The following is a 24,005-nucleotide window of genomic DNA, read 5'->3' as shown; positions in this document are numbered from 1 at the left end:
AATACAAAAAATGTGTAAATACTTTGTTCTAATGCAACTACAACATAAAAAGCAATATGCTATATATCATCATTGCAAATGGAATGTCAGTAAATATGGTATTGCAAAGTTAACTGTTAAACAGATTCTGGCAGGCCTTGAGTTCTAATTTAGATGCATGATGCAAAGTTTCATATGCTTGTGCTAATATGCAGAATGTTTTGATGCACATTAATATGCAAATTATCCTTACATTCAAATAAAAAATAGATTAGGAAGAACAGCTGACTCTCAGCTGCTGAGCCCAGGATGGAGGTTTACTGGAGTATCCGGCTCTCTCAGCCTCCTCCTGCTCCACAAACGGCTTAGTTAGAGTCTTCTGCAACAGCGCCACCTAGAAATACATCATAAGATATTCTATCACATATGAAAAATAATACTGTATTTTCCGCACTATAAGGCACACTTAAAAGCCTTTAATTTTCTCGAAAAACAACAGTGCGCCTTATAATCCGGAGCGCCTTATATATGGATCAAGGCGCTCTGTCAAAATGTTGACATTCCCTTTAGCACAGCTCCATCTAGTGGATGCATAACGCAAACCCAGTCAAACGTTTGACTGCAGTATCTTCTATTCTGTGCCCCTTATAATCCGGTGCGCCCTATATATGAAAACAGTTCTAAAATAGGCCATTCATTGAAGGTGCGCCTTATAATCCGGTGCGCCTTATAGTGCGGAAAATACGGTAGTCTGTCTGAAAAAAAAAAAAAAAACGATTTTATGTATAATTGTCTTGCCTACAGTACATTTCAAAGTAACATATTAAAGCAAAACTTCATCTCATGTAGTCATACCTCTGAAAAGTCATTTTTCTCTGCTTTTCTGATAGCAGATTCAGCCATCCAGTTCCTCAATACATACCGTGGGTTGACTCCTGAACAATAAAAACAAAAGCGTCAACACACACAGCAACATATACAACATGACACATAAAACCATTACCATTCAAAAGTTCAATATCAATAATTGCAATGATGCTGACAGTAACGGTTCACCTTTGCCTTCACAGGAATCAATAAAATATTCAAATATCAAAATAGAAAACATAATATTTCACTATATTACTGTTTTTACTTTTGGTCAAACAAATGCAGCTTTGGTGAGCACATAAGACTTCTATCAATTGCATTCCAAAAAATAAAAACAAATCCAAACTTTTGAATGGTAGTTTGCATTGGCATACTGTAATGTAACAATATATACAACATAGAACAAAAGATACCTTGCATTCTGTGCTGGCGTGCTGCATCTGAGTCACTTTCCATCCTTAAAGACACGATTTAAACATCGAGATGTTCATTTCAATGCTCTAATGTATGCGAGGGTAGATTGCAGCAATTTTACCTTGACAGACGCTTTAAATACAGCTGAACCCAGTCTCTGAAATACTCGTGTGGTAAGAGGTCTGACAGAGCCCACATTGTCTGTTAAGAGAGACACAGTCACAGATACTGGAGTGAAATCATTATTATCTAAATCATGGATAGTGGAGCTGCTGTGGGAGCGAATGGAGTGGAAATGTACCGGAGGAATGGATCCCGTCTGCAGCTGGGACAGAGTGACTTCACTCAGCTGTCTGAAAGTCATGGTGAAGTCTGCTCCAGTGTCCTCCATCAGCTCCAGTCAACACATCACACACCATACATTATACATTCAATTCTACAACGCTTTACATGTAATGTTACTACTCTTTGTATGTACTGCAGTTATTACAACAAGACACTGAGCTTAAATAAATTTGGTCATTTAATACTGTATGGAATTAAAATAATCTAACATTATTATTAATGTTTATAAATAAGTTAATATATGTCTCGCCATATCTCTCACACACACACACACAGCTCATATTTACCTTTAGAAGAAATGCAATCACATATGAATCCTTTTCTTGATTTCCCAGAAAGCCTAACTTTGCTTTGAACAGTTCATGGAATCTGTAATAAAATAAAATAAAAAATTGATTCGATTTGACTCCGAGATTAATACAGTGTTCCATGCAGAGTTTAACGGCATGCTCACCTTTGATGGTAGGTTTGGGAATATTCTCTCAGAGTTTGCAGACACCTGAAACGAACAAATGAAATGATGAATGAATCAGCCATTTCAATACAATAAGAAAATAAAGAGCTCTTACTGTGACAGCTGATCTGAGGTCAGCAGTGGTTTCAGAGCTTCTAGAAGCTTCTGTAGATTGAAGAGGCCCACATTAGCCTGAGCTCCTATACTGTACCGGCCCTCATCATCAGACGTGTTGGGGACAAAATCTATAAAAATAAATAAATAAATAAAATGCTATCACAATGATGGTTTTTTTTTGGGGGGGGGGGGGGGGGGGGCTTTAGGTTAGTTTCATGTTCACTTAACATAATACATTAATGCAGTGATTCATTATTCATTTTGTTCTGAACTATATTTAAAAATGAAAGATTTATTAATTATATATGATACGTATATATTCACACACGTTATACGTTATGTTATACAACAAACATTAAACTATTGCAGGAAAACGGTCACTGATATTTTGAAGTATGGGAAAAAGAAAGTTACCTGGGTTATATGATTCCATAAATCCAAACGGGCCATAGTCAATGGTGATAGAAAGCAGACTGAAGTTATCGGTGTTGCATACTCCTTCGTGAAGATGCAGATCATATGGTTGAACATTTTGGTTATTCCGTTAAATCTATAATTTAACAGACTGTGATAATTACACCAGTAAAGAAGAGTCAACGAACCATGCGCAAATCCAACTGACATCCAGTGAGCGATTAAATGTGCGGTTTCATTCACCACTCCAGAGAAAAACACCTGAAACCCAGTGAAATACAGTCAAGCTGGTTAGAAAGTAGGGCTGCGCAATTAATCACATTTCTAATCGCGGTTACATTTATGGATGCCACAATTACGTAATCATTCAAATGTCAATTAAATTAATTGTTCGGCACACTTAAGATATGTTTTTTTCTTTCTACATGTTATCTTAAGGGTTTTTACATTGTTTTAGTTTTATATAACATTATAATACCGTTCATATTTGTTTTTAATAATTTAAAGAAGAAACCAGTCAGATGTATATTTGACATTTGAGGCTAAATACTATTGAAAAGCACTAAAGGTTTGTGTATTTTCATATAAACATACAGCATGCAGTAACATCAAACAATGGTACTGTATAAACATCATTCCATGTAAATTGTGATAATCATAATTAATAATCACAATAACAATTTCAAGGGAATAATTGACAATTATGATTTTTGTCATAACTGCACAGCCCTATTAGAAAGTATAAAATTGCTTTGCATTACAACTAAACATAAGAGAGACACTGAGATACATACCACATACTTGTCAGGGTCATTCATCGCAATAGATTTAAAATACTTTTTAATTATAAAATCCAATAATGTCCTAAAAATCAAAACACAGAAATAAAAAACATTAAAAAGCAAATAAGAGGGAGTCTGAGAATAAATATTACCCTCCTGAGTTAAAGTTAATTTACCGCAAGACATCTAACTCTCCGGTTCTGGTTAATATCTCCAGCGAACCAATACGAAACCAGGACCTGGCCAGGCGCAAAACAACCGCTCCTGATGGATAGAGAACAAGCACATGCCATGATTTATAAAGATAAAGACTGCTAAAGAACAATGTATTCACATCTAATATTTGTGTTCATCTGATTGTAGTTTTACCTCTTTCTTTTATAAAATTGCCGTTATAAAGCAGATCCCTCCATACAGGCTCCTCACTTACAACCAGACTGAAAAACGATAGACAAAAGAAGAAAAAGAAAACATAAATCATAATAAAGCAAAACAACAAAATCTGAATGTGGTAAATGCAGTATTCATATTTTTCTGCATGCCCATTAATTCTCTCACACCTTACTAATTAGCGTACATACATATGAGACTGTGTATAAAACACTATTTTACACACATATAAAATAGTGTATAATGTGTATGTTATGCACCTGAGGGCTCTGCTTGTGGGAACCCCCAGAAAATGCATGGCTTCACTGCACAGGAACTCCCTCACAGAGGAGCGAATCACAGCCCGTCCATCACCAGACCTGCGTGCACGGCATCATGAATATAAACTGTATAACATCTAAGAAAAATAATGATGTATTTCTTAAGATAACACACTGTATAAGTCAAATACTGTGAAAGCACAGAAGCAAAATTCACCTTGAGTATGGTGTCTTTCCTGAGCCTTTCAACTGGAGTTCCCATCTTTCACCTTTTCTGGATATAAAAGAGAACACTTGTCACATTTCTAAACTGAGATATGTTCATTGTTCAGCTGCATTCTTAAATAAATACTTCACCCAAAAATAAAAAAGAGAATGAACTTGAATTCATGAATTTACTCTCAGGTCAGACAAGATGTAGGTGACTTACTTTCTACAGTAGAACACTGAAGATGATTTTTTAGCTGATTTATGTCATGCAAGTCAATGGGTACCGTCACATTGAGAATCTAAAAAGCTGTTACAGGAAAAACTAATTTAATACTTGTAGTTTCTGATGATATATTGAAGTTTTATGACGCAAAACAACTGATATATGCAATAAAACTGAAGATTATTTACAACATTATATAACTGTAATCCATAGCCTCGGGCAAACAGCACTGGGGCTCAAGGCATGTGTTGCATTATGGTAGCAAAGTCACGTGTGACGTGATGCCATTGTGGTTTACAACAGATAGGGAGGACACGTGTGCATACCTCAATATGTCACCAGAAGCCACAGGTATTACTTTTGTGTTTCCTGTAACTGCTTTTTTGACCCTTAATGTGACGGCACCCATTACCTTTCAGATTGTGAATAAACAAGGACCATGGGTTGAGCTAAAAATCATCTTTACTGTTTTACTGAAGAAAGTCAGCTATATCTTGGATGGCCTGAGCATGAGTAAATTAACAGAAGATTAAAATTTTTTGGTGAACAATTCCTTTAAACATTGCGTTAGATGATGAATGTTTCAAGATTACAGAGACATCTGTTTAAACATTTACCTGTTTGTATATTCACCCAGTAAATGTGCTCTTCCATCCCCCAGCTGTCCTGCCCAATAACCAAACTGTAAAGATAATAACCAAACAACATGGTTGAAATGCTTATGCTATTGCTGTCAGGTTTGAAACGTTAGTTTTACCTGATGGCCCCCGTATCTGTGTGCAAGTGGAATAGAGCCAGGAAACAGTTTTCCACCACTGACACAAAGAACAAAATCTTCCTTCTGAATCACAGACTCATTCAGATCCAAAATATTCCTCAACACATCCTGAAATACACATAAAGACAATCAAAATCTAAAAACGTATTGTGGTGGTACAGTGAATACGATGTACTCTCATGAATACAATGGCATTGACAAGCATTAAGACAAGCTTGATTGAATTCCAGCTTCTCTTGAAATCACTTTTGTCAAAACAAGCCGATTAGGAATTGATAAGCTGAAAACTTAGATCTCTTTGAATAAAACAGGTAAATACGTAAAACATAACTTATTACAATAAGTTTGCTTGTGACAAACACATACTGCTTAAATGCTATTGAACATTTGTACACTATGTAATAGTAGCAATTGATTTAAAGAGGTGGTTGTCCATAATTTTGTGAATTTATTTTTGTAAGGCACCTTTGACTGGCAGCTACAAGTGTACAATTAGAGAAGCACAGTTACTACAACAATATACCCGGGTTTGACTGAGGGTTTGTTACGGCACCTGTGACACAGCAGCCAGGGTCAGGGGCTCTTTCAGAGGGGTGGGCTGACACTCTGAAAACACACATCTGTTCACAGTTCGAGGAACATGACCATCCACCTGATCCAGAGGAAGAGCATCTGTAAAACACACAGAGAGCCACAGTCAAGGTGTAAAACAGCACGTAATGCACGTGCACTCATCATGTAAATCTTACCTAAAAGTTTATGTGATAATGTCAGTGGTATTTCTCCATATGTTTGTACATTGGTATAGAAGTTGTTCTGCTCAAACTCTTCATTGCAGCTTTTACTCTCACAGAAATCTTGTTCGTCCACACATGTAGCGCCAGCGACGGCCGAAAAAAATACAAATAATGTGAAACCATGTTTTGTCATTACATCAATCTCACAAACATGAAGTTATTTGCTTCCGTACTTAACCTCATCACGGAACTAAAGGAGAAATCAGTAACTTACTATTGTCTTTGCTACACAGACAATTCTTCTACGTTTGACTAGGGGACGCTCGGCGGCTCAAAACGCCACGTGAACATCTGTTTGTTTATTTATTTTAGTGCCTACAAAATAAAACTGATACAATCAATTAATTATAGGGATTCAGAACTTGTAGTTTTATAGATTCATAACCCTTTTTAACCCTTTTAAGCCACTTCTCCGTTTTTTCGGCTATTAAACCGCATCTGGACACTTTTATCTCCAGCAACCTCAAGTCAACCATTTAATTAATAATCAATATTTACTGTTGCAAAAATTTATGTGATCTATTAAAACATGTATATTTTTGTATCTATTGACTAAAATAACGATAATATAATTTATTGAAAAAAATATATAATATAATTTGTTATATAATACATGTATAATATTTTTATAATGTTTATGTCTGCTTGTATTTATTTATTTTATTAACATATATTTTTTTTAAATATTACTTATTAACACGTTACTGTCAAAAATTTAAATAGTTAAAAACAACCACAAAAACAATAACACTTATAATTATTTTATATGTCGAATGGGGGGATATTGTCACCTCTTCTTTTTAACCTGTACAAGACCTTCTGTGGAGTTGAATAATTGTAAGACTGGATGTTTAATAGGTGATAGTCTCATTAACTATTTGATGTATGCTGATGATCTGGTTATTATGTCTCCTTGTAGCGCAGGATTACAAAAGCTGCTTCGAGTATGTTCAAGTTATGGTGTGCAGCATGATATAAAATTTAATGTTAAAAAGAGTGTGATTATGATTGTTAAAACCAAAGAGGACCTTAAGCAAAATTGTCCTTCTTTTTATATAGATGACCAAGTATTGAATGTGGTAAATAAAGTTAAATACTTGGGTCACATCATTAGAAATGATTTATGATGACGATGATGTGCAGCGCCAGTGCTGTAGGTTATATGGGCAAGCTATATGCTGGCTCGTAAATTTTATATGTGTACTGATGCTGTTAAAATAGCTCTATTTAGGGCATTCTGCATTCTGCAAAAACTCCAGGTGGCATTTAATGATGCGCTAAGAATTTTGTTTAAACATCCAAGGTGGACAAGTGCAAGCCGATTGTTTGTATCTAATAATGTACCTACTTTGCATGCTGTCTTAAGGAAGTGTATGTATAATTTCATATGTCGATTGAATGATTCAAAAAATGGTATCATAATGGTCTTAAATGATGTTATATCAAGTGATACAAGGTATTTTTCCAGTTTGCGGAAGCATTGGAATGCAAGCTTGTATGTTTTTTTTTAATTCTGTCTGTGTATTTTCCTCTTCTTTCTTTCTTTCTTCTTTTCATATGGACCATGAGTCTGAAATAAAGAGTAATAATAAAAGATATTTAGAAGTATTATTTAAAATTTACGAATCTGACCAATTAGAGACAAATTATGGGCCACTATACCACGCCTATTTTATAACTGTACACGTTTTTTAATTTAATTTTTTAATATTATTTATTAACATGTAACTATTTATAATTAAAATCGAAATATACTACTACTACTACTAATAATAATGATACTACTATTACTACTAATAATAATAATAACAATAATTTATATTTATTATCTAAAATTTACGAATTTGATAAATTCTAGACAGTTTATGGGCCACTACACCACGCCTATTTTATAACTCGTACACGCTAACTGCAAATCTTTTTATTCTATTTCTAAAACGGCCCTCCTCCAACAGCAGGACATCACGTGACCGTCTCTTCCGGTTCATGAGGCGGTTCGGTAGCCCACGTGACGCTCCTCGGTGGGGTCTCGTGAGTATGGCGGTGTGGTGGAGTGGGTGCTGGAGGAGCAGCTCTGGAGCGGCTCGGTGGCTGGACTGGTGTCGCGGGTTCAGCAGAAGAGCTCTCACTCATGCGGCGTCAGAGAGCTCCACCGCTGCGACACAGGTAACGTACAGACCGCACGTGAAGATCACCAGTGTGAGCCAATCAATGACAGACAACTGCTTTACACTGTTACACTAACTCTACACCAGGAGGGCGAATGTTTAGCGTGTAACAGTGTTAATATTCGTATATCATGGAGTGGTTTTTGTAAAGGAACAGGAGGAGTCGTGACTGAACTCTGTTAAAGGTCAAGAACCCACGAGAGACCCTCCCACTGTTAACAGCACTACTTTTAGCTCTATGTGATCTAGTATTTATGTTTTTCAGGTTTTATTCCGGCAGGGCCCTGTATATAATTTTAACAAACCAATGACTATTGCAAGGTATGTCAATGTCACATATGTTTACTAATTAATATAGTACTATTAGAAAACGAATACATTCATTTGTATGTATAAGGACACTGGGGCAAGTTGTCACACTGGGAAGGTGTCAATCAAAGGACTCAATTAAAGCCTTTTAGTTATGTCTACGTAATATTTATAACAGGCCAAAATAGCTGTTTGGTGTTTTTACATTATTATTATTTTTTTATTAATTGCAAAACATTTGAATTTTATACACTTCCAAAGTCTGAGGTTAGTAAGAGTTATTATTATTTATTTTTTTAAGAAATTAGGTATTGGTTTATTTTAAGGTGTCTTTGTTACATGTGTTACAAGTACTTACTGTTATAATAACAATAAATGAAACATAATTACATGCAAGTAACCCGAATCCTAATCCTAACCATATAGTAAGTACATGTAGTTAATTAATATTACTCTGTATTAAATGTGTAATTATTACACTGGCTGTAACATGTACACCTTAAAATAAAGCCTAACTGAAATAAAATAAAAATTCCCTCAGTATGGTACAGTCAGATGATCAAAAAGGACAGAAGATTTCAAATGTTACAAAAGATTGTTACAAAATATATAAGATATTACAGAAGATGTTTCTATTGCAAGCAACTATTTATTTATCAAAGAATCGTACTTAAAATAGATCACAGTATCCACAAATATTAAGCACAACTGTTTTTCGAACATTAAATCAGCATTAGAATGCTTTCACAAAGTTATGGGAGTATTATATGACTGTACTTTCTATTAAAAAAGTATATTTTTAAGAAAGATACAGATTTTGAAACCGACTTTCAAAAATAATAAACCCACCGAGTGTCAAGTGTGTCAACCAGCCCTGATCTCTCTTATGAGTACATTCATACTTTTTAAAGTTTTTTTTTTTCATTTATTGTTTTAATAAATAAGGAAAACTTTTTTTAAAGCAAATTTTGGTTACACTATCTCATCCTTGTTACAGTGTGATAATTATGCATTTAAGTACTACATAATGTTAATTAACTACATGTACATACTGTAAGGTTAAGGTTTGGTTTAGGGTTACTTGCATGTAATTATATATAATTAATTGTAATTATTATAGTAAGTACATGTAACATGCGTAACAAGGACACCTTAAAATAAAAGACTACCCAGATGTTTAATGTTTTTATTAAGTACTTCACTGTTTGTGTTTCAGGCACAGGAAGAGATGTCTGTACACAACACGAGTCTGTTACAGTATATACAGTGATGCAAAGCTGAAAGATCCTTTCTCACTAGCACAAAAAGACTTGCAAAATCTATATGATGACATAAAAAAGGTACATCAAGAGCACCTACCCAATGCAAGGTTTTATATGATTTAATGCCTTTTATAAAGAAAAGTACTGCAACTGACCTTTTAACTTCCTGTTTCAGCAGCTGCTCGTCTCTAAAGCGGAGCTGAAAGCACTGTGTGATTATTACTTCGATGGAAAGGGAAAAGCCTTTCGACCAATGATTGTAATCCTGATGGCTCGAGCTTGTAACGTCCACAGTAATAAAGAGGGGTGAGAAAGCCCTTCAGCGCTGTGTGTGTATTCATTATGTGAAGCATCAGTCAGTGTTAATAAAGCAGATCTGATCCGATCTCATCTCTGAGATGATCCACACTGCCAGCCTGGTGCATGACAACGTTCTTGATGATTCAGACACGAGACGTGGCAAAAACACCGTTAATAAAGTCTGGGGAGAGAGAAAAGTAAGTAACCCATCTGATCAGGTAATAGATTTGGGGGTTTTTCCGGGTCTTAACATTTTAATTTGCCCTTTCAAAAAATTAAGGAGTTAAGTCAAAGCAGAAAGTATTAAATTCCTGAAGTTATGCCATTCAATTTTGTTAAGTGAGCATCTGTAACTAATTATTTTCCACAGTATTTTTCCCCCTCAATTCATATATATACATACATATATATAAATATATACAATGTAATTAAGCAAAAGGTACATGCTCATTGAACGTATGAAATATAGTTTTCTGAGGAATTATGTATTATATACATATACATATGTACGGTATGTGAAGAGTTTATTTGCAAAAACTATTATTATTTTTTCTTTCAAAAAATCATGTTTTTTATTATGTTTTTATTTTATTATGTTAGTTAGCTAGTATTTTTTTGTAATTTTTTTACGTAAACAAAATAGCCCAACTGCAGTTTGATTGAGATTAATTGGAGTGCACAGTGAAAAAACACGATATTTGAAAACGGTAAAAAAAAAATATATATATATATACACACACACACAGTTTGGGATCACTTACAAATTTCTTTCTTTTCCAAAAAAAAACCCAACAAAAAACATTTTTTTACAATTCACAAACGATTTTATCCATTTCACAAAATTTAAATTATTCAGATGATTTTTAAAGAATGATCTCCTTTTTTGCATAGAGGCCTTTTAGCAATTGTCAGTTCTCTGCATCAGTCTCCTCATTTTATAAGGATAATTGATTGAAAAAAACCCTTTTGCATTTGTGTTGCACAGCTGAGAACCGTTGTACTAATGGAGCAAACAAGGGAGCATGGCAGTCTTTAGGTTAGTTTAGTATCTGAACATCAGCAGCTGTTTGTTTACAGGCTCAAAATGGCCAGAAAGAAAGACCTGTCACTAGAGACCCATCAGTCTATTGCTGTCCTTAGAAAGGAAGGCTACTCAATTAGAGAAATTGTGAGGACACTTAAAAAATTAAAATCATGCTGTTAACTACCGCCTTCAGAGAGCAGCACAAACTGGCTCTAACAAGGACAGAAAAGGAGTGGGAAGCCCCGATGCACAACTGTGTGTAGTTTAAGACAGACGCCTCACAGATCATCAACTGGCAGCTGCACTAAATAGTACCCATAAATCACCAGTGTAAGCATCAACAGTGAATTGTCAAGAAAAAGCTGTATCTCAGACTGGCCAATAAAAACAAAAGACCGAGCTGGGCAAAAGAGCACTGAGATTGGACACTGGAAGACTGGAAGAAGATGTTGTGGACAGATGAGTCCAAGTTTGAGGTCTTCGGATCAAACAGAAGAACGTTTGTGAGACGCAGAACAAATGAAAAGATGCTAGAAGAGTGCTTAATACCTTCAGTCAAGCATGGAGGAGGCAGCGTGGTGAAATAGGAGGAAGCCAATCCATCTTGTGGGAGATGCTACAGGAAGCATGGGGTTCAATCTCATCAGATTACTTAGAAATAATAATTTTGATGGAGATGATGAATGTGTTCCTGGCAGACCTTTCTAACTCGGGACAGTGTCAGCATGTCCTGTTCTTTTGCTATATTTCCTATTCCGACTAATTTCATGCGTGTTTCCATGGAAAACAATGACATTTCTAAGTGTTCCCAATCTTTTAAACAATAGTGTATACTGTATATACATATACAGTTAAAGTTACTTCTATATTCTAGTAGTTTGGAGCAGAAGCATTTAAAACGTATTCTTTTTTTTTTTTTTGTAAAATGAATTAATGTTGCAAGTTGTATTTTTAAACTTGAAACATTGCTAATATAATACATTTCCATTTAAAGACTATACTGACACACTGTGTTCCTTTCAATTCTATCCCAATTTTGTGTACTTGGTCTTATAAAGGTCTATTTAAAATGACCTTCAGAAACCCTATTGATGTTCAGTGTGAAATAAGCAACGATTTTATTATTATTATTTTTCTCTGGAACTGTTAGGCTATCCTGGCTGGAGATTTCATTCTGTCTGTGGCGTCCATGGCATTAGCACGTATTGGAAACACTACAGTAGTGTCTGTGCTGTTACAAGTCATAGAAGACCTTGTGCGAGGTGAGTCAGTCTGGAGTCGACTTGATATGGGTTTTATAAAGTGGAACGTTTATATTTGTGACCCTGGACCACAATGATATATTTTCAGCAATAGGCAAATTGTATGGGTCAAAATTATCGATTTTTCTTTTATGCCAAAAATCATTAGGATGTTAAGTAAAGATTGTGTTCAATGAAGATATTTTGTACATTTTCTACGGTAGATATATCAAAACTTCATTTTTGATTAGTAATATGCATTGCTAAGAACTTCATTTGGACAACTTTAAAGATGATTTCTCAATATTTAGATATTTTTTGCACCCTCAGATTACAGATTTTCAAAAAGTTGTATCTCAGCCAAATATAGTTCTATCCTAACAAACCGTACATCAATGGAGAGCTATTTATTCAGCTTGAGATGAGTACAAAAAAAGTTGAAAAATATTGACACTTAAGAAGTTTTTGTGGTCCAGGTTCATATATATATATATATATATATACAGTCGTGGCCAAAAGTTTTGAGAATTACATAAATATTAGTCTTTAAAAAATAAATCTTTGTTTCAGTTGTTTCTGTGATGTACTGAAATATAATTACAAGCACTTCATACCTTTCAAAGGCTTTTATCGACAATTACATGACATTTATGCAAAGAGTCAGTATTTGCAGTGTTGGCCCTTCTTTTTCAGGACCTCTGCAATTCGACTGGGCATGCTCTCAATCAACTTCTGGGCCAAATCCTGACTGATAGCAACCCATTCTTTCATAATCACTTCTTGGAGTATGTCAGAATTACTGGGTTTTTGTTTGTCCACTCGCCTCTTGAGGATTGACCACAAGTTCTCAATGGGATTAAGATCTGGGGAGTTTCCAGGCCATGGACACAAAATTTCAACATACTGGTCCCCGAGCCACTTAGTTATCACTTTTGCCTTATGGCACGGTGCTCCATCGTGCTGGAAAATGCATTGTTCTTCACCAAACTGTTGCTGGATTGTTGGAAGAAGTTGCTGTTGGAGGGTGTTTTGGTACCATTCTTTATTCATGGCTGTGTTTTTGGGCAGAATTGTGAGTGAGCCCACTCCCTTGGATGAGAAGCAACCCCACACATGAATGGTTTCAGGATGCTTTACTGTTGGCATGACACAGGACTGATGGTAGCGCTCACCTTTTCTTCTCCGGACAAGCCTTTTTCCAGATGCCCCAAACAATCGGAAAGGGGCTTCATCGGAGAATATGACTTTGCCCCAGTCCTCAGCAGTCCATTCACTATACTTTCTGCAGAAGATCAATCTGTCCCTGATGTTTTTTTTTGGAGAGAAGTGGCTTCTTTGCTGCCCTTCTTGACACCAGGCCATCTTCCAAAAGTCTTCGCCTCACTGTGCGTGCAGATGCGCTCACATCTGCCTGCTGCCATTGCTGAGCAAGCTCTGCACTGGTGGCACTCCGATCCCGCAGCTGAATCCTCTTTAGGAGACGATCCTGGCGCTTGCTGGACTTTCTTGGACGCCCTGAAGCCTTCTTTACAAGAATTGAACCTCTTTCCTTGAAGTTCTTGATGATCCTATAAATTGTTGATTTAGGTGCAATCTTAGTAGCCACAATATCCTTGCCTGTGAAGCCATTTTTATGCAATGCAATGATGGCTGCATGCGTTTCTTTGCAGGTCACCATGGTTAACAATGGAAGAACAATGATTTCAAGCATCACCCTCCTTTTAACATGTCAAGTCTGCCATTCTCACCCAATAAACCTGACATAATGATCTCCAGCCTTGTGCTCGTCAACATTCTCACCTGAGTTATAAAGACGATTACTGAAATGATCTCAGCAGGTCCTTTAATGACAGCAATGAAATGCAGTGGAAAGGTTTTTTTGGGATTAAGTTAATTTTCATGGCAAAGAAGGACTATGCAATTCATCTGATCACTCTTCATAACATTCTGGAGTATATGCAAATTGCTATTATAAAAACTTAAGCAGCAACTTTTCCAATTTCCAATATTTATGTAATTCTCAAAACTTTTGGCCACGACTGTATATAGCCTGAATGCATTTCAAGTCGCTTTGGATAAAAGTGTTTGCTAAATGCATAAATGTAAATATAAATATATATTTTTCATTGCTAAATTCTAGGTGAATTCATGCAGCTGGGATCTAAAGAGAATGAAAAAGAGAGATTCAAGCACTTGAGCATCTTGAGAAAACCTTTAAAAAGACAGCAAGTCTCATTGCGAACAGTTGTAAAGCAGTATGTACGTTCTGTCTTAATTATAAGATGAAGTTCAGAGCTGAAAAAGAAGTTAAACAGTGTTATTTCCTTTGAAGTGTAGGTGTCAATTCGGGTGAATTCTGATCAATATGGACGAAATCTTGGCATTGCATTCCAGGTAATTTTCTGACGTATATGTGAATAGTTTCTCCTGGATTTTATATTTTTGTTGGCCCTATATCATTTACGTGTGTGTGTGTGTTATAAGAGTATTATTCTATTATTTAAATTTCACTAGTGCTTTATTTTTGTAATTCATATTTATGAAACACATATGAACATTGCCTGTGTACCTTGCCAATTTGTTTATTAACTTTCTTTCCTGAACAATACAAAGAAACAGCTTTTTAATTTTTTTATTTAATAGTCAGCAATAAAATAAGAAATAAATTCTAAGGAGTTACTAGCACAAATAAATAGAATAAAGGTCCCTTTTTCAGGTAGCTTTAACAGTCGTATTCAACGAAAGTTATTTAGTGAAGAGTTGCTTTTTTGGGGGGGGGGGGGGGGGTTTGATTAACATTAAGAACACAGACAAGCATTAGACTGCTGTCATTTTAAGTGTGTCATTTCTTCAGAAGCAACACTAAATAGACTTGCGTAAATGAGTTTCAAACACTTCAGCCTGGATTATGATGTTTTAAGAATTGTGTCATGTCAAAGTCAAGTAAAAAGTCAGTTGTGTTGTGTTTTTCAGCTCATGGATGACATTCTGGACTTCACTTCCAGTGCAAAGCGTCTAGGGAAGCCGTCAGCTGCCGATCTCAAACTGGGTTTGGCCACCGGTCCCGTCCCGTCCTGTTCGCTTGTCGACAGGTATGACAGCCGAACACATCTGTGCTCTCACCACATGTTGTCATATCCTCAAGTACAGATTCAGAGGAATCAGGTCTAATGCTGGACTTGGTTTATTACAGCTATAAACGTAACTCTTAACAGTCTGTAGCTTTGTTTTTCTAAAGTCTTCTCAACCATACTCAGACTGATTTCACTCTTTAGTTTCCTGAGCTGCATGTAATGATAATGAGACGCTTCAGCTCTGATGGAGATGTGGATCGAGCCTGGCAATATGTCCTGAAGGTGAGAAGGATTTGATCACATTCAATTCAAAAGAAAAGTTTGTTTACATATTATACAGTGTGTGTGTGTGTACTATGTATATTATGTTTATAGAAGTACACACACGTGATGTATAAAAAAAAAAGTTTATATATTTATTTATATATATTTATATATATATATATATATATTTGCAGTCCTATGTTGTATAAGAGTGAATCATATATTTGCAGTCCTATGTTGTATAAGAGTGAATCTCATGAAGACAAGTCCAGATTCCATTTCAGCAGTAAATCTTTTTTTTTTTGTGTTGAAATATTGAAAAAGTAAAGCTTTTGAAAAAATAAAGAAAATGTACAAACCGACAGAAAAACTTTATTAAAATCTAAAAAAAAAAAAAAAAAAGAAATCTTTAATCATTTTTCAAAGTGTGTATTTAATAAGAAATTGATTTAAATCTGCATAGTCATTTACTAAATATCTTCATGGAGCATGATCTTTACTCAATATCCTAATGATTTTTGGCATAAAAGAAATATCTATAATTTTGACCCATACAATGTATTGTTGGCTATGGCTACAAATATACCCCAGCGACTTAAGACTGGTTTTATTGATAGAACATATTCCTTCATTTTATATGTAAGTGTCACCCATAGTCCTCCTCAGGAATATGACCTGGACTAGTTTTCGATCGGTTTCTTGTGATTCATCCCATTAGTATAGTTGAAGAATCTTCTGTAAGTAGCTGTGAACATCTTGGTTTTCTCACACAGAGTGACGGTGTGGAGCAGACGAACTACCTCGCCCAGCACTACTGCCAAGAGGCCATTGGTCAGATCAGCAGTCGACAGAGCAAGACGCGCTCATCCAAGTGAGCTCCACCTCTCAGGAGCCTGCTGCGAGACAGAGCTCCAGAGATCAGAGGATCACATTTAGATTGTCGCTGTAAACGCAGAGCCTGACCTCCGTTAAACTCTGTGTGAGCTGCTCTACTGGTACAGAAGCAGAAACTCGGTGAAATCATTGTAATCCCAGGTGTAGCACAGATGGAGGTCCGCTGAAACATCCGCCACACTACGTCCTTGTTGATGTACTTCTGTATCAAGTGCTTAATAACAACCAAAGCCTTAAACCTCAACCTTAAACTGGCTGTTTACTCAAATTAAAAAAGGTATTGTTTTAAACCTTCTGTTTGACTCTTACTTTCCCATCTTGGTAACCCATGGCCAAAAATTCAAATTAACAGGTGCATTTTACATAGAATGATTTATTATAAAAGACTGTACAATTAAATTTCAATTGACATTATAAATAGAAGTTCTGAGCCGAGTCGAGCTTCAGCGCAGATGGAATTCAGTTGGAACACTTCAAACGTTTCAGGATGACAAAAGTCTCGAGGCATTAGCTCTGAACACCTGACATGACTGACAACGGTCAGATGTAGATTCATGAAATCAGTTAGCAGACAGTATGACTCCGAAAACAGCACAAAAAATGGAAATCGATGAAAAGTTTAAAAAAAGCTGAATTAATGCCAGACCCGAGTTGAGTAACTAGTTCAGATCTCAAGACTGTGCTGGTGATACTCCTCAGTTCATTGTTCACTGCACCAACCACAGTATTGGTAATCAAAAAAAATAAAATAAGAGTCCAGCATTGTAAGAATTGTGATTGGTATTGATTAGAGACCTTTAGATACTTTACAGGCTAAATATTAAAGCCATCTACACAGAATTCATGTTTGTTCATTGCCATTAACAAAGAGAGAATTCTGAGACTTTAGGAGAAAAAAAAATGTGCTTTGCATTTGTTACCTAAAAAATAATTATATCAATCAATATCATTAAAACATTAGAGCATACAAATAAGTAGTCTACAAATGCCTTATATATATATATATATATATGTGTGTGTGTGTACTGTAAATAATACAAAGATGAAAGCAGAATGGAATTTAACGTTTAGGTTACAATACAGATTTAAATTTGGTATGCATGCTTTATGTTAAGATTTTGATCCAGTTTGGGGCAATGACGTGGTGTTTTAAAAGAAAACACAAAAATGAATTAATTCAGAAGATGAGTGATTTTTTTTTTAAATCCAAAATGTGCAAACAAATGTGAATGGAGAGAAGAGGTAAAGGAAATCAAATAAATGGTCGACTTTTAGTTGGAAATGTCATCAAAGCAGAAACAGTCATCTACTTGACATGTTCACATGATGTATTGACATTCACTACAGACACCCACAGGCTGACTTGCATTTTATGTACACTGACTTCCTCCGAACAGTCGGTCGTCCCGTTTGCCCACGTCCCCCCATCACCACAAAGTTAGGTTTTCTCATGATTCTCTGTTTGTGAGGAACAAGCATTGATCCGTGTGCTTGAGCACGATTACACCGTGTGTGATTGTGAGGGCCGTTCTCTTCAGTCGGTGTAGTGCATGATGGACTCCACGTAGTTTCCGGGAAACAGTCCTGTGACGCCGCTGCAGACGCCCTCGAACCAGCCGTCGTCATTCTTCTTGATGATGTAGATAATGGCTCCTTCCATGAAGCTCAGTTCATCATCTTTGTCCTTGGTGTAGTCGTAGATGGCAACCACTGCAAAGATAAACGTAATGTCAGGAAATATCAGTTATTAAACAATAAGCCTCTTCAGACTCTGCACTATATTAAGGGTGTTCTTAGGCAACAACTTGATAAAAGACACTCATGTTCAATAAAGAGCTTTATTATTGAGCCATTTTATTTCCTTAGCATGCAACTATTGTTTTCATTGATATTATTATTGATGTACATATTCACAATCATTTCATTAAATGCGGATTAGGAAGTTAGATTATGTTAATAACTAACTTATATGTTAGTAATACTAATACATATATAAAACATAAAAAATGATGCTTTTACATATAATAATAATAATATGTAATGCATCATTTTTAATGATTTATATATTTTAGAAGTAGTAACATTTTAATTAAGTTATTAACGTAATGTAACTTATACATTATTTAATGAAATTATTATGAATGCTACATGTTTCAATAAAAATATCAATATAACAATAGTTACATGCTATTAAATAAAATGGCATAAAACTAAAATAAAATATTATATAAATTATATGGTCATTATTTAATAAATATACATTGAGTTTTATAATTAAATGTTATATATATATATATATATATATATATATATATATATAAAAAAAAGAAGATACATTTTATATAAGCAATATGGTAGTTATTTCATTAAACAAATGTTTATAAATAAATGTTAATAAATGAAATGTTATTATATTATTATTATTTAAATAATTGTTTATAATACATAAAATCTAATATCTTTAAAAATATAAAGTTACAAATTAATAAATGTCAAATATACAAATGTTAATAAACATTTTTATAAAAGAAAGGTAACATCAATAAAACTAAAATATAAATAGTTAAGCTAATAAATAAAATGTTATGTATACATGTTTGTTAAAGGTAATAAAATATAAATATAATAGTAAAAAATGATAACAATGCTACATGTTAACAATAACATTAATTATACATGTATACAAATGTATTCAAATAAATGTAATTTGAGAATAAAGGTTAATAAATAAAATCAATATATAAACAATGTTAAATATAGCAACAACATTAATAATACATAATAAACACATAATATAAATATGATATAAATTACTTTGCATTGATGTTTAAAACCCCTCACCTTTCTCGATGTAGGACTTGGGGGCCCACTGAGGGTCTCCGTCTGCATACGGGTCACTGTACTGCACTACAGCTGCCTCTTCATCTTCATACTCGACTGCTGGAGGAGGCGGAGGAGGCGGAGCCTCGTCAAACATGGGCATGTCATCAGGGGGAGGCGGAGGGGGAGGAGTCGGGCTATCTGCAACTGACATCCAGCAAACAACAGAGTCAGCTTCAGGGCCAATGAAAGCACACGCTCCGTGCTGGGCATGCCATCCAGCAGCTCACCGTGAACACATGCTCATGCAGACCGGTTAGTAGACAAGCACGAACAACAGCCAATCTGACAACATGCAGCTAAGGATCTCTAGGGAGATTACGCTCTACATACAGAAGTGCTCACTGATATCAATACTTACACAATTCAATATCCAAAATATTCCTCAGTATACCACATAATACACAGTACACACTCAAACTAGAAGAGGGAGCAAATGTTAACCTGACATTATCTAAAACTTTTTTTGACAATACTTGAAACTTCATATCAACTTCAACTTTCTAAACTTTCATATTTCCATTTTATATTGCTTACTAAATTCTGATGGGAAATCATTTGTTTTATTGACGCTGAAAATGAAATAGATGAAAAAAATGATTTTAATACTTAAATGAATTAGAAATGTTTCATTGTCCACTAGTTAAATTCTAGTAAAAACTAGTTCAGTTATAAATAAATACATAAAAAAAATAAAAATAAAAAATCAATAAGTCTTTAAAACAAACTAAGAAAGCACATAAAAAAACAACAACATAAATAAGCCATACTTATAAAGATAAAATATTATAACAGTACATTATTAATACTAAAATAATACTGAATTTTTTTATTATTATGGTTCATACAATGTTAACAGTAGGTTAAAAAAAATATTTTTTCTGATATTATTATTTTCTATATAATATTTAATTTGATTACAGTGACATGATGAAAAATCATAAAATAATAATTATGTATAATTATTAAATTACACAGATTGAATATGTATAATTCATTTTTAAATAATACTGATAATGATAATAATAATAATAACAACAATTATTATTATTATTATTATTATTGATGCTTAACCTTTCCTCAAAATATAAATGTAAAATTATATTTTAAAATATTAATATTTGGGAGCACATAAAGCCAAAATGAACTGTACTGGATCAAACTATCACTTCCTGTCTAAGAATAACAAGCTGATCAGATAAAGTTCAGTCAGAGGTCTTCAACAACAACTCATCACAATACCAGAATGCATCATGAGAGGGCAGCAAAAACCACTGTGCTTTTATTATTATGACAACTTTCTGAGATCAAGTTCACTCACAGAGCATTTTCGTTGCAACTTGACAAGCTGTTCAAGTGTTCTTGTATTAAATACATAACTTTTTTAACCAATGCCGTTTTAACACTGGGCCAGTTAACAGCTTTCAATTCTTCCCATGATGCATCAGTGTTGTTTAACCCTACCCGAAGCTTGCTGGGTATAAATCAAACACAAAGCTGTACACAAATGTAGCCCAGTGAATAAATAAAGAGCGTCTAATATCACACAGGGAAAAGTCTTTATTGGCACTGATTACGTCCGAGATTAAATCCCAATGCAATCCAGAATGAAGAACATGAGCAAATGAAAAAAAACAAAGAGGGCCTTTCAAGAATTCTTTCTCCAAACAGTCTATTAAGCCTCTTTTAGGGTTACATAAAGCAATACACACTTATGTAAATGTTTGACACACTTCTTTGCAGGCTTTAGACGTGAGGAAAGGCTTTATTGTAGCGCACTGTTTGAATCGTTCAGAATGAACAATGTCTACCACAGCACAGACAGCACAGACAGCCAGACAAACAGACAGACAGACATAGAGCACAGAGAGACAGACAGACCAGACAGACAGCACACAGAGACAGACAGAACAGACAAGACAGACAGCACAGAGAGACAGACAGACAGACAGAACAGACAGAACAGACAGCAGACACAGACAGAACAGAGAGACAGACAGACAGACAGCACAGAGAGACAGACGGCACAACACAGACACAGACAGACAGACGGCACAGACAGACAGAATAGACAGACAGACAGACAGACAGACATACAGCACAGACAGAACAGACAGACGGCACAGACAGAACAGACACAGACAGACAGAACATACACAGACAGACAGACACAAACAGACAAAACAGACAGACAGCCTGACACAGACAGACATACAGCACAGACAGACAGACAGACAGACAGACATACAGCACAGACAGACAGACAGCACAGACGGAGCTGGAGACGAGGGCAGCATGCAGTAAACCTCTAACACATCCACATGCTGGTGGGAGAAACGCTGGGGAATGGTGGCCATCAGACTTACTGTTTTCCTGTACTCTGGCCACAAAACCTGTGAGCGGGATCTGTGGGGTAAGCTGAGCCATAGGGGGAGGAGGGGGGGCCATAGACACTGAACACAAGCACAACGCACAGACACAGAGGAAAGAGAAAAGCAGGAAGAGAGAGAGATAGAGAAAAACAAAAAACATCAGGAATTTTAAACTTACAGATACAGGAATCTAGATAGATAGACAGACTGGTAAAGTTACATGACACTTAGTTTGTAATGGACTGGAAAAGATTTTAAATCATTTTATAGAGAGAACTATTATATCACAACGAGTCATTTCTAGTGACTCTTTTAGTATCATTGAGATACTATTATAGTTTATATGTATGTATATATGTATGTATGTATGTATGTGTATATATATATATATTAATTAGACATTTTTATATTGTCTGGTTTAATGTTAATCTTAGGTAAAGTTTTAGGATTGTTTTTTTTTTTACTATTGTTTAGTTTCAGCTGTAGTTTTAGTTATTTTAGTATACCCAGGTACACTCAACAATAATAACAAATGGTGCTTTCACTGCTTCTGTGGTCGTAATGAGGTTAGTGTGTACGGCCGCACATCTGTGGGAAGAAACAGGCTGTTCCCTTCATCACAGACGGGATGTGCCTGCATATCATTTTTTATATTTTCTGGTTTTTTAATTTTTTTTACCATTTTTTGTTTCAGCTGTAGTTTTAGTTATTTCATATACCCAGGTACACTCAATAATAATAATAAATGTTGGCTTGGAAACCTTTAGTTTTGTTCATATTTTATTTAATTTAAGTAAACATTTATTTTATATCAAGTAACTTTTTTTATCTCCCTAGTTAACTATAATAACCCTGGCTTGTAAAATATTGTAGCTAAGCATAATATTTTAAATTTAGCTAGATACTAATTATAGATATTCCCATTAAAGATTCATTAATTTCTATGTTTATTTCAAGCCTTAACTAACACCCCCCACAACTCCAAAAAAAAAAAATTAAATAAGTATTTTTTGTAATAAACGTTTTGTATATATAATAATAATAATAAACATTTTGTATTGTAATATACTTTAAAAATGTCATTTATTCCTGTGATGGCAAAGCTGATTTTTAAGCATCATTCCAATATGCTGATTTGCTGCTTAAAAACCTTTTCTTAATATTTCTTTTTTTTTAAATTGTGATGCTTTTTTTCTCGATATACTCTGATGAATACAACTTTTGTTCAAATAGAAGCAATAGGATCTTTTCCATGAGTGTTTTGTTTCAGTAATACTCTCTGATGATGATATGATGCTCGTTCACAGACAGTAAGATTTAAAACCTCAGCTTTAATGCGTAGATGACAATAAATCTCCGTTCATAAGCAGGTGGTTCTCTCACTGCTTCTGTGGTCTTAATGAGGTTAGTGTGTACGGCCGCACACCTGTGTGAAGAGACAGGCTGTTCCCTTCATCACAGACAGGATGTGCCTAAAAATACCCAGGAATTATGAGGCTTCGATATGGCTTTCACCAAGCTAGGGCTGAATTTAAAGAAATGAAACTGTCACGATGGATCTCCAGATGTGATTTAATTGGCTGTGGGTTTGTACGTGTCTGTATATCCATGTGTCGTTCTCCATCTCTTACTTGCGTTTGTTCCCCCGTTAATGTGTGGCTGCTGCAGGGAGAACTGGGACGAGACGGACGGTGCTCGGCGGTATGTGCCCGTGGCAGACACCATGGAGACGGAGGAAGTGCTGGAGCCGTGTCGGGAGATCTGCCGAGATATGGTGCCGAACTGAGACATGGGGATGGGTCCCAGACCTGGCCCCGCAGCCACAGCTGTTCATACCCAGAGAAGAAGATCCAGAAGAGGGCCGTGAATGACACACATACAAGCAACGAAAGCTTCCCAAGATTTAGTAGTTTTACTATTAGGCAAACTAAGAGTGAATCTAACAAAACATGTCAAGTATATTTCCAGCTCATATTTCATAAAAAAACTGTGACCCTTTTTTGCATTATATATACACATATATATATATATATATATATATATATATATATATATATATATATATATATATATACATATATATACATATATATATACATATATATACATATATATACACACATATATATATACATATATATATACACACATATATATATACATATATATACACATATATATATA

At 34.9% G+C, this 24,005-nt stretch overlaps 3 protein-coding genes across 12 annotated transcripts in view; 1 reads left to right on the top strand and 2 right to left on the bottom strand.

Annotated features, from left to right (window-relative positions):
• Window positions 1-213: 213 nt before the first annotated feature.
• LOC132115911 (protein adenylyltransferase SelO-like) lies at window positions 214-6,233 on the bottom strand. The gene is made up of 19 exons (XM_059524337.1): window positions 5,986-6,233; window positions 5,790-5,908; window positions 5,216-5,344; window positions 5,076-5,140; window positions 4,243-4,299; window positions 4,026-4,124; window positions 3,745-3,812; window positions 3,552-3,639; window positions 3,388-3,457; window positions 2,782-2,854; window positions 2,594-2,677; window positions 2,178-2,307; window positions 2,063-2,107; window positions 1,896-1,977; window positions 1,565-1,657; window positions 1,385-1,464; window positions 1,263-1,306; window positions 835-914; window positions 214-373 (listed from the first exon to the last, which is right to left on the bottom strand). The coding sequence occupies exons 1-19, from the start codon at window positions 6,164-6,166 to the stop codon at window positions 251-253; spliced, it is 1,710 nt and encodes a 569-aa protein (XP_059380320.1). The 5' UTR covers window positions 6,167-6,233; the 3' UTR covers window positions 214-250.
• A 1,837-nt stretch (window positions 6,234-8,070) lies between these two features.
• pdss1 (prenyl (decaprenyl) diphosphate synthase, subunit 1) lies at window positions 8,071-16,550 on the top strand. The gene is given in 13 exon segments (XM_059524030.1): window positions 8,071-8,199; window positions 8,467-8,522; window positions 9,727-9,850; window positions 9,948-10,094; window positions 10,144-10,269; window positions 12,247-12,358; window positions 14,478-14,533; window positions 14,536-14,592; window positions 14,675-14,731; window positions 15,311-15,403; window positions 15,406-15,429; window positions 15,613-15,693; window positions 16,449-16,550. Coding segments are annotated over 13 exon segments (1,164 nt in total).
• A 1,172-nt stretch (window positions 16,551-17,722) lies between these two features.
• abi1a (abl-interactor 1a) overlaps window positions 17,723-24,005 on the bottom strand; it is a 61,121-nt gene continuing 54,838 nt past the window's right edge. For 4 of the 10 annotated variants that reach the window (XM_059524323.1, XM_059524328.1, XM_059524326.1 and 1 more), the window contains 5 exons: window positions 23,453-23,647; window positions 21,816-21,902; window positions 19,411-19,596; window positions 17,933-18,279; window positions 17,723-17,875 (listed from right to left, as the gene is read on the bottom strand). In XM_059524323.1, coding sequence (XP_059380306.1) covers window positions 18,104-18,279; window positions 19,411-19,596; window positions 21,816-21,902; window positions 23,453-23,647 — 644 coding nt within the window. In that variant the 3' untranslated portion in view covers window positions 17,723-17,875; window positions 17,933-18,103. The remainder of the gene's footprint in view (window positions 17,876-17,932; window positions 18,280-19,410; window positions 19,597-21,815; window positions 21,903-23,452; window positions 23,648-24,005) is intronic. The other 6 variants (XM_059524327.1, XM_059524330.1, XM_059524331.1 and 3 more) reach the window with 2 other exon arrangements.

This window comes from Carassius carassius, chromosome 35 (genome assembly GCF_963082965.1).
Source record: "Carassius carassius chromosome 35, fCarCar2.1, whole genome shotgun sequence".
In the NCBI taxonomy this organism is placed as follows: Eukaryota; Metazoa; Chordata; class Actinopteri; order Cypriniformes; family Cyprinidae; genus Carassius; species Carassius carassius.
This window is presented reverse-complemented; position numbering and strand designations above follow the sequence as displayed.

Bases quoted from the DNA above. Each gene is read 5' to 3' on its own strand.
- LOC132115911 (XM_059524337.1), bottom strand. From the start codon at position 6,166: ATGACAAAACATGGTTTCACATTATTTGTATTTTTTTCGGCCGTCGCT. The intron at 5,909-5,985 runs GTAAGATTTACA...TGTGTTTTACAG, and splicing joins ATTATCACATAAACTTTTAG to ATGCTCTTCCTCTGGATCAG. The intron at 4,300-5,075 runs GTAAATGTTTAA...TTTTATATCCAG, and splicing joins CTGGGTGAATATACAAACAG to AAAAGGTGAAAGATGGGAAC.